The sequence below is a fragment of the Notamacropus eugenii genome, chromosome 1 (assembly GCF_028372415.1).
Source record: "Notamacropus eugenii isolate mMacEug1 chromosome 1, mMacEug1.pri_v2, whole genome shotgun sequence".
In the NCBI taxonomy this organism is placed as follows: Eukaryota; Metazoa; Chordata; class Mammalia; order Diprotodontia; family Macropodidae; genus Notamacropus; species Notamacropus eugenii.
Genome location: NC_092872.1, coordinates 244,628,974 through 244,645,971, shown reverse-complemented (window position 1 = coordinate 244,645,971; position 16,998 = coordinate 244,628,974). Strand labels below are relative to the sequence as shown.

At 38.9% G+C, this 16,998-nt stretch overlaps 1 protein-coding gene across 1 annotated transcript in view; it reads left to right on the top strand.

Moving 5' to 3' along the window:
• ARIH1 (ariadne RBR E3 ubiquitin protein ligase 1) overlaps positions 1-15,208 on the top strand; it is a 73,124-nt gene extending 57,916 nt beyond the window's left edge. Inside the window, exons 6-14 of the mRNA XM_072628426.1 lie at positions 3,415-3,481; positions 5,334-5,440; positions 5,942-5,984; positions 7,156-7,227; positions 8,512-8,642; positions 8,916-8,973; positions 10,645-10,905; positions 13,293-13,405; positions 14,432-15,208. Of these exons, the coding sequence (XP_072484527.1) occupies positions 3,415-3,481; positions 5,334-5,440; positions 5,942-5,984; positions 7,156-7,227; positions 8,512-8,642; positions 8,916-8,973; positions 10,645-10,905; positions 13,293-13,405; positions 14,432-14,516 (937 nt within the window). The 3' untranslated portion in view covers positions 14,517-15,208. The remainder of the gene's footprint in view (positions 1-3,414; positions 3,482-5,333; positions 5,441-5,941; positions 5,985-7,155; positions 7,228-8,511; positions 8,643-8,915; positions 8,974-10,644; positions 10,906-13,292; positions 13,406-14,431) is intronic.
• The last annotated feature ends 1,790 nt before the right edge of the window (positions 15,209-16,998 follow it).

Sequence of the window (16,998 nt, the reverse complement as noted above, 5' to 3'; positions counted from 1 at the left end):
TTAATGATTAGCTGTCCACCAATTAACATGGGAGAATGGAAAGTAAAATAAGGGAACTACTTTCTCAATTTTTGTGTTGGGAAAAAATGGGGAAAGTTTTTGCAATTGGATCTGGATCTATCCAGAATAAAAATAGCTATAAATATCTCACATGCTTACATAATAGGACACCAATAGATTCAGAGTCATAACTGATAAGGACCTTGTGCCTTAGTTCTGAAGAGCAGACTAACCATTGGTCAGAATTTCAGAGAATCTTCTTGATATAGTCACCTTCCACTGCAGGTGAATTAGATGTTTGTATGAACAATGAAGTGAAGAGGTAATTTTTTTAGTTTGAAGAACTAAAAGGTATATTTGTAAAATCTCTCCAGGCTTTCCAATGAGATTGAGGTAATCTGTTTCTGTTCTCCCTAGGCTTTTAACCTACATAGAGAGTGAGTGTTCTGAATAAATGAGCTCAGCATGATGAATCCTCGATGGCCATAGCCATCGTGAAACACCCCCCCACCCCAGCATCATCTCTCTGATACCATGTCCCCCCCACCCCCAAATCTGTTTCTTTACCTAATTGTCCATGCTACCCTTTTTTTTCCCCTCCAGATAATGGAGATATTTAAAATGTCACATCCTGACATAATGGAAGAGTTAGGATCTCTGTAGGTTTGGTCCAAGTGAAGAGGGATAGGGGACGGTAAAAAAAAAAAACAACATTTATGCCTGTATCTCTTCCAAACACTAATTACTGACCTTATTGATTTGATCCTTTAATACTGACAGGATCAACTGGGCAATATTTCCTTGTTCCTTCCTAAATCACCTCTTATAACTAAACATTGATTCAGGGTTCCAAATATGGACTCGGTTCTGCTAATCTAGAGATTTAGTTTTGTCAGTTTCATGTAAGTGGTTTTGATTGAACTTTTAGAGTGTATAGAAGATGTTTTGATCATTTTGTCACATGGTGAAATAAACAGTGTCTGTCCCAAATGCAAGTGTGTACAAAAACACAGTTACTGATATTTCAGCTTAGAAATGAAGCACAAAAGTATTGGCTCCCAAGAAATGGTCTCCTATGTCTGAAAGATTTTTAGGAAACAAGCCAAAAAGTATGTTGAGTGTATGTCCTAAACTAGTGCTATAAATTGATGTGCAAAACTGTATTGAGGTGCTCTGTTAGCAGGGAGTTAATGCTAGCACGTAGGCTGGCTTAAGGAAACCTTGCTGATATTTGTCAACCTATATATACTTTCAAAGCATAGATTCAGTGAGTAATGCAATTTCTCTGTTTTCCATACCCCACTTACTTCAGCAGAGTATAATTGTTTGGATCATGTGACCAAAGGTTCTTTTCATCTCAGATTAGTTGTAGCCATATGGGATAGGGACTAGATCATTATATGAACTTTAAGGTTTTACACTGAGTGTGTCTGAAGCACTGGGAAAACACAAAGATTATTGGAGGTCCATGCTCTCTCTCATGGAGCAAGCTGTACTAACGGAACGTAGACCACAGGCTTTTACAGGAAGGGTGACTAAGGGCTGTTATTGCTAACTGGAAGCTTCAGGAAAGGCTTGGTGAAGCATGTGGCATTTGAACTTGAAGTATTCCTTAGGATTTCATCAGGTAGAGATTTGTAGTATACTAAGTAATAGCATAAAACCTGGGAAGAAAGCACAAAACTTCTACAAAGGATACCACATATATTGTGCTAGATAAGATCGGGGGGGGGGGGGGGGTCTGTCAATGAGAGGAGTTTATGGGACAAGACCTCACTCCCTCTACCAACACAGGTCCACAACTGCTCTGATTTTTAGTAGATTTCCAAGGAGAGTTAGCAAAGGGACAGAGGCTTAAATTATTTGCCCCAGATCCTACAGTTGGTATCAGAGGATAGATTGAAAATCCCACCTCTTCCTAACTTCAAGCCCAGCTCTCTCAATTACACCACAGTGTCTCTGCAGTTTGAACTATGTTCAGTAGTTAGTAGACTGACAGATTGGAGTCAAAATTGTGAATGACATGATCATCTTGTGTATGGTGGTAACACTATCAGTTGTGGTAACTTAAGATCTTGGAAAGAAGAGCCAGGAAGGCAAATTATGGGACTAGAGACATAAAACTAGATGCAAAGGAAAGAGAAGTAAAGAAACATGATAGTTGTATGAAAAGATCTTTGTTTTATAGCTACTTCATTTGAGTGATGGGGGAGATGTCAAATTGTGAAGGTCTAAGTAGGTTTTGAGGAAGTAGGGCATTGATTATAAACTTCCTGGAGTAGTTTGGGCCTGTTTATACAGTAATGGAAAAGGGGACATTAAAGGAATACAAATCAAAATGATTCAACCAGTCTTTTTGGACTACTCAATAAAATTAGCTTTGGCAAAGAGTCAGAAACCGTCTCTTTATCTTGAAAAGGAGGGAGGTGACTAAGGATAGGTAAAGAAAGTGACAAATTCCGAGTATGTTGGCAAACAAGCCTTGAGCAGTCTGTCTTGTGTTTGTCTCATCATCTGCTGTGAATAGACTGAAGGCCAAGGGAGTATTTGGAGATATGAGGGAAGAAAACAAGAATCGTAATATAGGAAAACTTAATAGAGAATGGGTTAAGATAATTGATGTTTTAAAATATTGAGAAGGGTTGGATCAGCTTTGTTTTAGACCCAGTCTTAGCATTAGGACTTTGTTACTTGAGGTACCTTTCTAATTTGGTTAAACCCTGCTTGTCTTTGGTTTCAGAAAAATTAATTTCTCAACAAAATGAATTTCTAAGTGCTTCTTTACGAAAAGAAAAGCTATACTGCATATTTCCCCATTTGTCCTTAGATTGCCCAATGATTTAGAATCAAATTTGCAATTCAGTTCTATGTTAGCTTACCTTAAGTACCTGTTAGCCTCTATTTCATGTTTCTTTTATATCACCCTTTTAGTTTTTATCCTTAAATATTCCATTTTTATTACTAATTTGTGTCATCATTTTGTGGATAACACGTAAATCTATAAAGAAAACTCCCAAATAATTATCCTATTGTAAAATCTGTATAATAAGAAGAAAGATAAGCCACAAAATGAGCAGAACAAATTGATTATACATTTTGGATTCCAGATAACTTAGCCTGGTTGCAGCTCTGCATGTGGGCATCAACTTAAAATTTATAGTAGACCTTGCCAAAGTTATATTTAAGTTCTTGATTTCATAGAAATGATGTTGATAAACTGCTTTGATTGGTGCCATTAAGTTGGGTCGTGGCAAGCATACTAATGTCATTATTTACAGCCCTTCTCCCCACTTGTCATTTTGTAGCCATCAGCAGAGATTAGCAATTATGAAATAATGTTTTATAATTGTTAATGTGATATATTCTAGGCAAACCTCCCAGTAAACTGTTTTTGCTTCTTTTCTTTCTTGATAGGCGTCTGATCACAGATTCAAAAGTTAAATTAAAGTACCAGCATTTAATAACTAATAGTTTTGTAGAGGTGAGTGGTTTTCTCCTGAAAATTCATTGTTGTTTTAACGTTTGGGTTGTTTCCTTACTGTTATTACCATCAACATGAAAACTCTCTTAGAGTAATTGGATTGCAGATTTGTTTTGGTAGCTAATAAATAGCTCTTTTGAAAAACTGGAAACCAGTCTATTATCAAAGAGGTGTGCGTCTCCTGAGAATTTGGTCTTTGGCCATCTTTTTTTAAAGTTGTTAAACCATTTTGCCAAAAGTAAGGTAGAATTAACTCAGTATTTTGTTAATAAGTCATGTAAGCATGATGCCTTTTTTTAACGTAAAATAGCACATTTTCAGTCTACAAAATCATAAGTCAGTGGAGATGCGTAATTAGAAAAAAGCATATCAGCATTCAAAATTATCTCATTGTCTTTTTCAGAAATTTATTTTCACAAATATTTTTTCTAATGTCCCTTCCCTCAATTGAACAGCTTTTAAAAAATGAAAAATCACTTTCCTAACAAGAAATTTCCACTGTTCATGACAAAAATGTATGTCTCATTCTTCATTTTAAGTCCCTCACCCTTCTGGCAGGAGATGAGTGTCCTCTGGACTTGGTATTGCATTTTTTATTGATGTTCTAAAGTCTTTCAGATTTTTTTGCCTATTATTTTGTTGTCATTGAATAAATTGTTCTGGTTCTCACTTCATGCTGCATAAAGTCATAGAAATTTTCTTAGTTTCTTCTGAAATATATCATTTCTTTTTACACCATTTATTCAGTCAAATCAGTAGATGGTCATATACCTATTCCTCTTAATTTCCAGTTTTTTAATACTACAAAAAGTGCTGCTATAAATGTTTTTGTACATATAGACACTTTACTGTTACATAACTGGGTAAGAAGATATACACAGTTTAGTACTTTTTGGCACATACTCCAGATGTTTTTCATAATGGTTGGCACAGTTTACACCAACAGTGCACAACTGTGCCCAGGTTTCCCTAGTTTATTCTAAGAGAAGTGTACTGTCCTCCCCTGCCCCTGCCCCCCATTTTCCTCTCTGACATTTGCTTTTTTCTTCAGCAATCTTTGCCAGTTGGATGGGTGTGAGGTGTTGCTGAGTTGCTTTTAGATTGTAATTCTTTAATTGTTAGTTGTGTGGAGCATTTTTTCATGCCATTGCAGAGAACTTGAATTTCTTTCCTTGAGAACTACCTGTTGACATCTTTGACTATTTAGAGAATTTCTCAATATCTTACTTTCCCTACAAAAGTTTTTGTTTTCTTTGAGTTCCTAAAGATATCTTAGAGCTAAGTGCTTCTGAGCAGATGTCCTTTAGACTGATGTGAAGTAACTAATAATCTTCCTGAACAGAGTGAGAACATAAGTTTCATTTTCCATTAAATAAATGTCATTTGAAAATAGTTGTAAATGGATTTATACTCAGTGATAAGTGCTTATAAATAGTGCAAAAATATAGTCATCTAACAATTTACAAAATAGACCAAGAGCCAGTGGAGGCCGTGTACTAGTGATCATTTCATAAAGAAGAACATTCATTCCTAAAATGAGTAATTTTTTGTCAAGCATTTCCTTTGTAAGGGTGATTAACTGTTCAGAATGTCTCTACCAACTATAAAATGAATAGTATTTTGAACTAAATGTGGCCTGCCCAAGAATAGGCAGAGAAAACCACTTAAAACACCAAGAATTTTCACCATGGTTTTATGAAAGTGTAGTTCAGTGCACATACTACCCCAAAGCCCCCCAAAATAAGTCAGCATGTTCTTTGTCATATGTCATACATAGGAGCTTACCTTTGGAGCTGTATTTGTTCTCCTTTCTTATTTTCCCACTTTTTTTAAATTCTATTTTTTTCCCCAGTGCAATCGACTGTTAAAGTGGTGTCCTGCCCCAGACTGTCACCATGTTGTTAAAGTCCAGTATCCTGATGCTAAACCTGTTCGCTGCAAATGTGGCCGCCAGTTTTGGTAAGAAGTTGTAGCTGTTCTTAAATTATTAGCTCATAGAGGTAGCTTTGTGATCTTGATTGTAGGTCACATGCTTTTTTTCAATATTTACTCACCAAGTAAGAATTGATGAAAAAATTTCATGTTAAATTTGAAATCTTTTTCCTACTTATTTATTTTAGTGGCACATTCTTCCTTGCACAAACAAAATGTTAGCAGTGTTTTTGTTGAGTAAACTATATTCCATGCAGTAGAACTGAACTTAGGAAGAGAGCATGTGTATTTGCCTTTGGGCCTAATAGTACCAACAACCAAAAGAAGTAAATTCCACAATTACCTGGAAAACTAGTGGTTTGAACTAATCTGGGCCTAGCCCCATAGTCTGGAAGTACACATTCCAGATGGATTCTGAATGGTCTGACCATCCTTGTGGTGATGGAAAATGTAGAATGTAACTGTCAAAATGAGATCAAATTTTATTGACTTTCAAGAATGCAACATCTATATCTTCTGTCATTTCAGCTTTAACTGTGGAGAAAATTGGCACGATCCTGTTAAATGCAAGGTGAGTTTGCCTGGTATATTTGTTTTTAACATTTTCAAATGACTCCAAGATGATTGCCAGCATTGCTAATATGTTTATCATTCTGTCAGGAGACTTCATTATCACCATCATCCATTCACATATAGCAGATCTCTTTTACTATATTCAGAGAACAGTATTTGAAGCATAAATCAAAGAAGAATGCTGGTAGTTTAGAAAATTAAAGTAAAATTATAGCCTAACTTTCCAAACTATAGGATTGAAGTCTTTGGAGTAAATTAGCATTATATAAAATGACACTTCTGCACACCTGCCTAAGTTAGAAATTGTCAGAAATCTTTTCATGTTTGTTACCTATTAGTTATTAAGGAATTGGTTACTCATGAATTGGTCCTGCACGTACTCATTATCACTTCTAGGCCGCTTGGGCTGAAATCAGATGTAGTAGTATTTTTAATTTGGAAGTAGTGGTAGGTTTGGAAGGTAGCCTTCTATACACCATGACAAGAATAGAAATCTAATTGTTAAAATCTTACATTAATCATCAAGAAAATGTATATTTGGCAAGAGATGGTTATTCCTTGTGAAATTAGCCATAAGTTAAGCTTCAAGAATTTGGGGGGGGGGGGGGGGGGCACCGAGTACCTTTAATATTAGGTTTCCAGTCAGAAGACTTAGGATTCACTGGTGATATGCAGATATATTTGGCTTTTTAACAGAATTAAGAGGAAATGTGTGGGGGGGTGTTCATATATAGTCATTTTTCTAAGTTGTCACTTACTATCCCAAACCATTCCCCACCTTACTCCACCCCCAAAAACCTTAGATATTATGCGTAATAAAACCAAGACTCTCCACCAAAGTAGCACATTTTCTCTGTTTATGGAAATCTTGATATATTGTTAAGTTCACTGATCTCTAGACAATGCTCGGTATATAATTCTTGCTCAACACAAACCCCAGAATTCTCTGATTTCCTGGATTTGTACAGTGATGAGAAATTTGGGGTTCTGGTTTTTTGTGGGGTTTTTTTGTCTGCTTTATTCATCTTTTCAAAACCTACCTTGCCCCACATACTGGCAAATTTGTATAAGATAAAAGCTTCATGAAAAGAAAGGTCTTTAAAAGTCTTCAATATATTTTCCCAAAAAACCTTTTATTTTGTATACTAATAGCTGTTGTTTCCAAACAGTGGTTAAAGAAATGGATTAAAAAGTGTGATGATGACAGTGAAACCTCTAATTGGATTGCAGCCAACACAAAGGTTTGTATTTTATTTGACCTATCTCATGATAATGAGTAGCTTTAGTTCTTCCCTTTTCTGTACTTTGTGACATCTGTGTAAAGGACTTTTGGGGAGTTTTGTTACATCTGTTTGTTTAGGTCTGAGCAAAAGTTGGAAACTTAGATTGAAAATGTGTGACTTAATAGTAGTAGTTACTTCGCTTTGGTTGATAACTGTAGAAAATGTAGCTAGTTTCTTATGTATAGTTTATACTGAAGTTTTTGTTGTTAGATTCAGATTATTTCCTCGCTAAGGGGCTTAACATCATTTCCATTGTATGAATGTGTGAAATAGTAATGCTTTCCCTACTGCCGTTTGCTTGTCTTGTGTTGATTTGCATGTCTCCTTTGAAGAGATGCCCTGAGTTTGCTTGGTTGGAATTTCCTTTTGGCTTTTTAGAAAGATTAAAGGTCAGAATAGAGCAGAGCAGCTGCTGAGAAAGACCTTGTCAGTGTGGCTGGATCATTTATTTTGTGTTCATCATAATTTAAGAATTTGGGCATGAGTGTAGTACTCTTTTACTCCTCACCATTTAGTAGTTTGTGTTTGTGATATGACTTAGTTTGTGCATCTGGGAAAATTCCAAGAGGTTTAGAATAAGCAATGTACATGTTTTTGTGGAAATTTGTACTTTACTATTTAACAAAGAAGGACGTTGATTTAGTCATCATGTTGTAGCCTCTCAGCTGTTTTAGATGAAATAAGTATTTTAAATGGGAGCATTAAAAGCTTGTACTCTTGTCTTGGTGGAGCTCCCCAGACAAGTTATCCAGGGTTGCCATCTAACCATAGGAGCATTAGGCAACTTGACTGAAATACTGAATATGAAGAGCTTTCTATATGAATGATTTGTGAATGGATGACAGACAACTCTTATGTGACCACATCAGTTTGAGAGGGGTGCTCCAGTCTGCTGTTTTCTCATTAGGAGTGCCCTAGACCTGTTAACTCACAGGCCCAGACCTCCACCTCAAACCACCCCCCACCCCACCCCCAAGCAAAACCTGCCTCTCTCTCATGATAATTTGCCCAGCTGCCCTTCCATTAGTGCAGCATTGCTAGTTTACATCATGCTTTGTGTGCCCTGTAGTCTGTTCTATATGAGACTTAGGACCAAAGGCTTCCTATAATTAATTAATATTTTTATATTTAATTTTTATAATTAATATTTTTAAAATCCTTTTCATGCATGTTGAGTTCAGATGTGCCTTCTCTGTCTTAGAGTGAAAATGCTAAAGTAAACTTTGTGGGGTTTCTTCACAGGAGTGCCCTAAATGCCATGTTACTATTGAAAAGGATGGAGGCTGCAATCACATGGTCTGTCGTAACCAGAACTGTAAAGCAGAGTTTTGCTGGGTGTGTCTTGGTCCCTGGGAACCACATGGATCTGCCTGGTAAGATACAGGAACCAAATGAATTGGAAATAGTACTTTTCAAAAAAGGATAGACATTAAAATAACAAGAACCAACACTGAATTAAGAGTCAGGAGGCTTGCCTGCTAGTTGCCTGCTCAGTGCTGCTACTGCTGCTTTAGAAGTTTCATCTTAGTTTTCTAATTTTAAAATAAGGATTATAGACTAGATGGTCCATGACTTCTAGTTCTAAAGCTTTTCATTTGTATTCTTGGTTGATGAGTGGCTTTATTAAACCTTTATTCTGCTTTTAGGTACAATTGTAACCGTTACAATGAGGATGATGCCAAGGCAGCAAGAGATGCACAGGAGGTATGTATGTATCCCTAAAGTTAAGATTCAAATGGGAGAACCCATTACACATACTCATGAGGGAACCATTTGCCCCAGAGTATAAAAATTATAAACTCTGGGAAAATTATCCTAATAACTGATAGTTTCTCTTATGTAGAGTAATATAAAGTAAGGTAGCTTTTAATATTTGAAGGAGAAATCTGGTGAGAATCAATGCTTTCATGTCACCTATGACTTGTAAATCATGTGATTCTCTTCTACACTACCTTTCTAGTTTCCTTGTGTATTGACATTATGTAGATCATGGCTTGATACTGGTCACAGGATACTTTATTTATTAGATTCATATTTACTGAGAAATGTAGAACACTTCTGTAGTTCAACATGAAGCTTTTTCTGACCAGACTCTTCTGTAAGAGTTCGGGAATTATTTGCAGTTTTTTTTTCCCAGCTTGCAGATACTCTTGCCCTGCCCATTTGTAAAACTTGAAGCATTGGGCAGCCTTCCATGCATCTAGCTGAGATCTGAGGGTTCTAGGACCTGCCAATGAGATGTTTCAAATCAACTGAAAGAAATATCCTAACTAGACATCTGCTTTTTGTTCAAATATATTTCATTTTCATTTTTTAGGGATTTTTCTCATTTTATGTTTATATTTATCTTTTTCTGATTATCTCCGGATATTATTTAATCCTATGTTTCCATGGCTAAAAATTTGATCTTGAACAAACACTTAGTCTTTTCTGTGAACTGTGAACTGTTTAAAATGAATACTGAAAAAATATATGATTCTCGATCATTTGCGTATTTCCTAACATAAATATCCATAATTAATGTAAGTAATTTCAAGATGTTTTGTTTTGTTTTTTAAGAATTTTCACATAGAAGAGTGTACGTATGCCTTTGGAACCTCATCAAGGCCCACACATTTATCTTTGTGTGTTATCAAGGCAATAACATTTGGCTAGCTTGAATTCTGCTGTCTTGATGGTGAGCCTTTGAGCATCATCCTTCTTTCATAGGCAGGGAAATGGAGGCCAGGAGAGATCGATGAACCCTTCTGCTGCCCTCACCATCTGGGAGGGACTCAGATTCTTGCTTTCTCACCCTAAAGTACAAGTGTTCTTCCTCTAGGCATGCTGTTTATATAATTAATGCAAAACTGTCAGGGACTCTCAGTAGTTAGTTCTCCTTAGCAAAGTGACCAATCATGATACATGCCTATGATTTCACGCTTAACTGCAGTACTTGATTATAAGAAAAGAGTTTTATTTGGTTTGGGTTTGCTTTGTCAAAATTTACTCTTCATTTGATAACCACCCCACCCCCCAAAAAAATAACTTTCCATATATGAATTAAGAAGGAGGATTATAGGTGAAACCACAATCTATTCCATGTACCTGCTTTGGCTTTTAGTATTTTTCACAGTTGCTGTGCTTGATAGCTTTTATTTTAAAAAATCAAAAGTAAATTGATCTCCAGTCTAAAAGTTAACATTTTGTAAGCCCACCTTCATTGAGTTTCACAAACAGTGAAATAGGAATGGATTTTCTTCACCCATGAGCACAGCTTCTGGCCACCTTCTGTCTGTCTCAGTACCTTATCTCCCTGCAGCTCCATCCCAGAAGCCAGGAAGAACCTGGTAAGGACCATTGTGCTCAGCCTCGAGCTCTCTTGTCTGTTCACAGCGGTCCCGGGCAGCCCTACAGAGGTACCTGTTCTACTGCAATCGCTACATGAACCACATGCAGAGTCTTCGCTTCGAGCACAAACTCTATGCTCAGGTGAAGCAGAAGATGGAGGAGATGCAGCAGCACAACATGTCCTGGATTGAGGTGCAATTTCTGAAGAAAGCAGTGGACGTGCTGTGCCAGTGTCGTGCCACTCTGATGTACACTTACGTCTTCGCCTTCTACCTCAAAAAGAATAACCAGTCCATCATCTTTGAGGTAGGAGACACCCCAGCCCAGGAGTCAGTCATCATTTGGAACTCACTCATGATGTGTATTCCTGTCCTTCCCCGTAGAAGCCTCTGGGTTTCATGGTTTTAAATGCTTACAATGAAATCCAGGGGCAGCTAGATACCACAGTGAAAAGAGCACAAGCCCTGGAGTCAGAAGGACTGGAGTTCAAATCCAGCCTCAGACACCTGATACTTAGTAGACGTGTGACTTGGCAAGTCATTTAACCCGCAGTTGCATCACCTCCCCCCTTCAAAAAAAAAAGTGAAATCCAGAGATTACAAATGAAACTATTTAGAGTAAAATAATTATCGATTTTTTTTTTTAAAGTTCACCCATCTCATGTTCACAGTTCAGTTCTAGAGGCAGATGAAAACACGGACAAGGGGCTTAGGTTTCTCTGTTGAAAAGTCTCCTTGAGACCAAATATCAATGATAGAGGATGTTTCCAATGGTCACTGGACCAGAAAGAATATAAAGCATCCTCTTAGACGCTCTCCAGGGCCACTGCTGTGATTTACCAGTGAAGAATTTACATTTCCTCAGATCAGACACCAGCATTCTAAGGTACATGAAAAAAGTTCTTAGATTTGATTGAGAGCTTTTCAGCGGGTTGGCAAGAGCTACTTAGAGTTCCATGGAAAGAATAGAAATTAGGCCTGTTAATGAATTTCATTCTTGGATGTCTTTGATCAGATTTGTCCTCTGGGGCTGGCCACACCTGAGCAGATCTTGTATACAACTCCTGTCTCAGGGCCTTCACAATGTTTTTACTAAATGCAGGTGATATCTGTGCCTGCTGTACTGTAACCTTGACTCAGCTCTTTAACCAGGTTTTGTCTTAAGTTTCATGCCAAGTGTTTACCAGAAATGAGCTTAAATGATCTATTGCATTGTAAATCCCTTGAGGATGGAGGTTTTTATTCCTCATCTCTTTGTCCCTCACACCTGTCCAAATCCATTGGCCTATTTGGAGTAGGTGGGAGTCTGGGTCTGTGATCAAGTAGGTGGGGGCAGCTTCACTGTAACTTAGCCTCTTTCTTAGTTGCCTGGGGCAGTGACAAGTTAAGTGGCTTGCTAAGTCACATGCTATTATGTGTCAGAGGCAGGAATTGAACCCAGGTTTTCTGACTCCAGTCTAGAACCACTGAGCCATGGTACCCCCTCATAGTACATAGCACAAAGTAACTGAAACTATTTAAATACTTTTGAATGAATCATCAAAAGATGTTCCAAAGCTGGAAGCAACCTTAGAGACCATCTAGTCCAACCCCTTCATATGACATAATTGGAAACTCAGGCCCTTGAATGTTAAGGGACTTGCCATTGTCTCATAAGCAGTAAATGTAAAAAGCAAAATTTGGCCCCACACTGACTTCAGAGTGAGCCGATCTTCTTTGAACTGTACCTTGCCTTCTGCCATGTTTGATTCAGAAAGAGAAACAATGACAAAGCATTGCTATGGGTTTATGATTGTGCCTGTATTATACTTGTCCATAAATAACATGTTTTAGATCTTGTTTTATTGAACATCAGTAGTTTGGTTTAGTGCCAAAGAGAAGAAAACAATTTCTGTCTTTGGGGTGTGGTTCTAAGACACAAACTTGGAGAAAGTGTGCTCTGAGACATTTCCTGTTCTGAGATTATATGGAACATGTCAGGGGAGGATTGGAAGAAGTGAAAGATTGTTTGGTTCAGCGAGAAAGGCCTCAGAGCTTGTCATTTGTAAGCAAACAGGACAAGAAAGGTTTAATGACTGACTTAGATACTTGGCACTGGTTCTCAGGGTCAGAAAAGTCAAAACACAATAGATTCCTTGCCTTTGAGGAGTTCATAGTCTAGTGGCAAAGACAAGACCCTGAAAGCATCTCCATTGCCCTCTTTGACAGTGATTTCTGTCTTCCACCCCACCAGCTTGGTTCAATCCTTTTTCTTCCTAACAAAGAAAGTACAGTCTCAGAATGCCTACTACTCATGACTTACACTGAGCTTTTGATCAGTGCATACAATGCTAGTGAATTCCGATGTAACCCCAGTAGTATCTGAATCATATTAATGTTGAGCTCTTCTAATGAGAAGAGAATGCACAGACTTTAAAAAACCATGGGACTTCAGGAGAGAAAACACATTTGATTTTCTAGAGCAGTCACATCAAGCAAGGCTCCAATAAGGAGCCCCCAGGGATCCTTGTGGCTGCACTCTAACATAAATTTTAAGTGTAATGGGTTCTGCCCTTCTGAGTGGCATCTATCCTAGAGCCTGGGGAGAGAGCAGGTGCAGAAAGTGGAGGAGCAGTTAAGAGAAATCTAGAGGCAGCCAGGGGTAGCATAGTTCTTTAAAGTGGAAAAAACTGAGGCCTCTTGTTGTTTTTGCAGAATAACCAGGCAGATCTGGAGAACGCCACCGAGGTGCTGTCAGGGTACCTGGAGCGAGATATATCCCAAGATTCATTGCAGGACATAAAGCAGAAAGTGCAAGACAAATACAGGTGAGGTGTGGCAAGGTGGGCTCACAGTGCAATCAGCTCCCACAGCTGTTCATGTTTCTATACATTGGGCAACACTCAGAGATAGAAGGAGGGTGCTGCCTCAGAGGTAGAGATGATCCGAGTTGTCCTGGCTCTCATATATTTGGGGGGCAAGGTTAAAAAAGGAGGTCGATATAGATACATTTGCAGCTCTACAGACCACAGGAAAGTACGGAAGATCACAGTACTCTGTGTAAGAAAGAGGGAATCATAGAAAAGAGCACTTTTAGTGTATCTCAGGTTTTCAGATGGGGTGACTAGGTATATTGCAGCATTTGGGACGGTGGGGATAAGATATGATTGGAACAGGTTGAAGTTTCAATCCCATCCGATGTCAGTGGGTAGTTAGAAATGTGGGGCTAGGGCTAGAGATCAGGGAGCATATAGAGCATTGGGCATCTTCCTTTCGACTTGGGAAAGATAATAATTGTGGTGAATGAAATTGAGAGGGAAAAGAAGACTATTCTGGAGCCGTCTATCTTGAAAGGACTTGGAAAAAGAGACAAGAGGAACCAGTCAGAGGTAACAGATTGTCTTTAGTTTCTGTGGCATCACAGGGTGTTAGGGCATGAGGACTGAGAGTACACACAGATTTGGCAGTTCAGTTTGGCCTTTTGATATGGGAAAAGCATATTCTCTATAAAGGTGGCATTGAAAGCCAGTTTGGAGGTTTGAGTTCTCATTGGGAATGATGGGACAACTGTTAATTAATGGAGTGAAAGAGTGAAGGGAATTAAAGAGATCTAGGCAAAGGGTGAACCTAAGGATTCCTGAGAGATGGCAATGGAGGAAGAACCTAGGCAAGTGAGACTGTTTTCAGGATGTGCTCCTTCCTGGAGCAGGACTTTACAGGAGCATGTTTTTAGATATAATGCTGAAAAGAGCACAAGGGAAATCACATTGGTAAAGAATTTGCCATTCATCTTTCCTCCACAGTGTATTAAAAATACAAATGTTCTCATTGACCTCTTGTTTCTTCCCCCACAGATACTGTGAGAGTCGACGAAGGGTTTTATTACAGCATGTGCATGAAGGCTATGAGAAAGACCTGTGGGAGTACATCGAGGACTGAGAAGGGCCCTGCATACAATGAACTCTGAAAACTTTACCATCTAGAGTGCTCATGCAATTAAAACAAAAAACACAAAAAAGGAGGCACTAAGCCTGTTCTGACACCGCTGGTCTGTAGTACCGGAATTCTGTTTTGTTAACGGAAAGTTTAAGTAAATTATATTGTAATAAAAAAAGGTAGATAAACCATTGTACAACAGTATTCTAGGCCGCCAACAAGTGTGACAGATGCACTAAAAGCCCTCCAACTTTGACTTGTAACGTAGCTTCATCCTCCCAGCTGCCTCCTCTCTCTTCTCTTTCTTTTCTTTCTCTGTGTGTAATACAGTTCACCCTAAAACACAATTTCTTGACACTGCTTTTCATGTCCAGACCAGCCACTTTGTTGTATTTTGGTGAGGGATCTCTTCTCCTCCCCCTTCTCCCCCCCTACTTCCTTTCCCTCCCTTCCTCTGCTCACCATTCAACTTTCCCCTGAGTGCCCAAATGTCCAATGCTGACCCAGCTCTGTGGGGGGGAGGGGGGAGCAAGCAGCAGGGAAGGAACTTTGTACATGACTTTTAAAACCCAGAGGACAACACAGTATTTTTCAAAATTGTATATAGCGCATATGCATGGACAAAGCAAGCGTGGCACGTGTTTGCATAATGTTTAATTACAAAAATATTTATTCTTTAAAATTCTTCAAGATTATGTCTATTTGCTGTGCATTTTCTTTCAGTTTGCTTCCTTTTCCAGGGTGGGGGGCTGGCGTGTTGGTCTCTCCACTCCTTCCTGACTATACTTAAAACTGTTTGGTTCCCCTCCGCCACTTCAGTGGCTTCTCCTGTCTACAACCTGGCCCATCTCTGGTGTGCCATTGCTGGCAGTTGGCGTCACACCTGGAATTCTGGCTCCCCGTACAGAGCAGTGAGGAGGTCAGTAGGCAGCGCAATGGGGGCCACATGGAGTCAATGTTATCAGCAGGGTTTCAATGGGCAGCAGCTTTGTCTCTGGCTCTGATGGTCCCTCCTCCTTGTCCAGCCTTTGTGCACTGTGCGGAGCTGAAAGCTTCGTCTATTGGCCAAGGGTCAACCCCCCAGGAAGCGTTTTTGCATCATCTCGACTTCCGTTTTTTAATGCTGCTTCAGAGCCTTTTAAAAGATTAACTGTGGCTCTTCACCTTTCTCCAGAGACCCTGTTACCCATTACCCACTCTCTCCCCCATAATATTAAACAGAATGTTCTTTGCCTTGAAGACTTAAACCCCAAACCAAAAAAAAAAAAACCATCACTATTCAGTTCATGAGAAACTGGATTTGAAAGGAAAGGTGGTGAGGCTGTCCACCTGTGTTACTGTGGATTCCCTTGGAAGGTAGCAGATCCCCAGTTAGGGTTAGCTTTGCCCCAAAGCCAGCAGGGACAGTGGAGACGGGATCTGCAGTGTCCATGCTGGGCAGATCTGTCTTAGAGCTGTGCTGATTCTGTTTAATGTGTACACACCTGTTAGGCACTTCCAGGGGTGACGTTTTTCACTAGGCTGGCTTCCCTAAACTTATCACCAGTTGGAATGAAAAAAATGAACAGTGGTCCAGGTGGGCAAAATCAGTTTGAGCTATAAGGATCTCTTGTTCTCTCTCTGTAAATGTTGTGCACCCAAGGAGTGATTCATTCCCTGTAACCTCCATGAGGCAACTTTGCCCTGACCTTTGATTGCCACGATATATTTTAGGGACAAAGTTCTCTTCCCTGTTTGCCTACACTGGTTTTTACAATGTCTACAGCTCCTTTTAGGAAAATTTGTGTAAGTGCTCTTTATCAATCAGCTAAAGTCAGCATTGTTAGTGTGAGGTCCTCCCACTATATTACTGCATTATGCTGCTTCCTGAAATAAGCCATCTTACAGGAGCGCAATCCTGTACCCTTCAGCCATCCCTCTCTTGCTACACTGGTTTCAGATCTGAGCTCTCTAAGAGTTTTTGTTGTTTTGGTTTTTTTTTTGGCTGAGTGATCAACCCTAAGATGCACTTAGGATTGGCATTGGGGAACTTTCTGTTTAAATATTAAATAAAGGTTCTTTTCCTGAGGTCTTTCCAGGTACAGCCAGTGTTGCTTCATAGATGTATGTGGATCATTTTTTAAATGCTGGAGTTGTTTGGTTTTTTCTTCCCCTTTCCAGTTAATCCTGCAGTTTTTAGGTTGGAGTTTTTAAAATTATCCCTCTTATATCCATTTCTTTGCAACAAGTAACCAAAAACAGTGTGTGCTTTGTGGTAGCCTCCAACAACGAGAGGGAATTGCTTTTGAGATAAATGTTCTGGTATTGTGTTGGAGGCTAAGGATGTTGCATGTGGGTAAATTCAGTAGTTAGTCTGAGTCAGGGGGTTCATTTCATTCTGTTCCCTGGTTCTTCACAACTGTCACTGTATTTGACACAATTGCTTGTATTTAATGACTTTCTTGTTGGCTTTAGTGCCTATAGCTGCTTCCCCGTTTCACCAGTC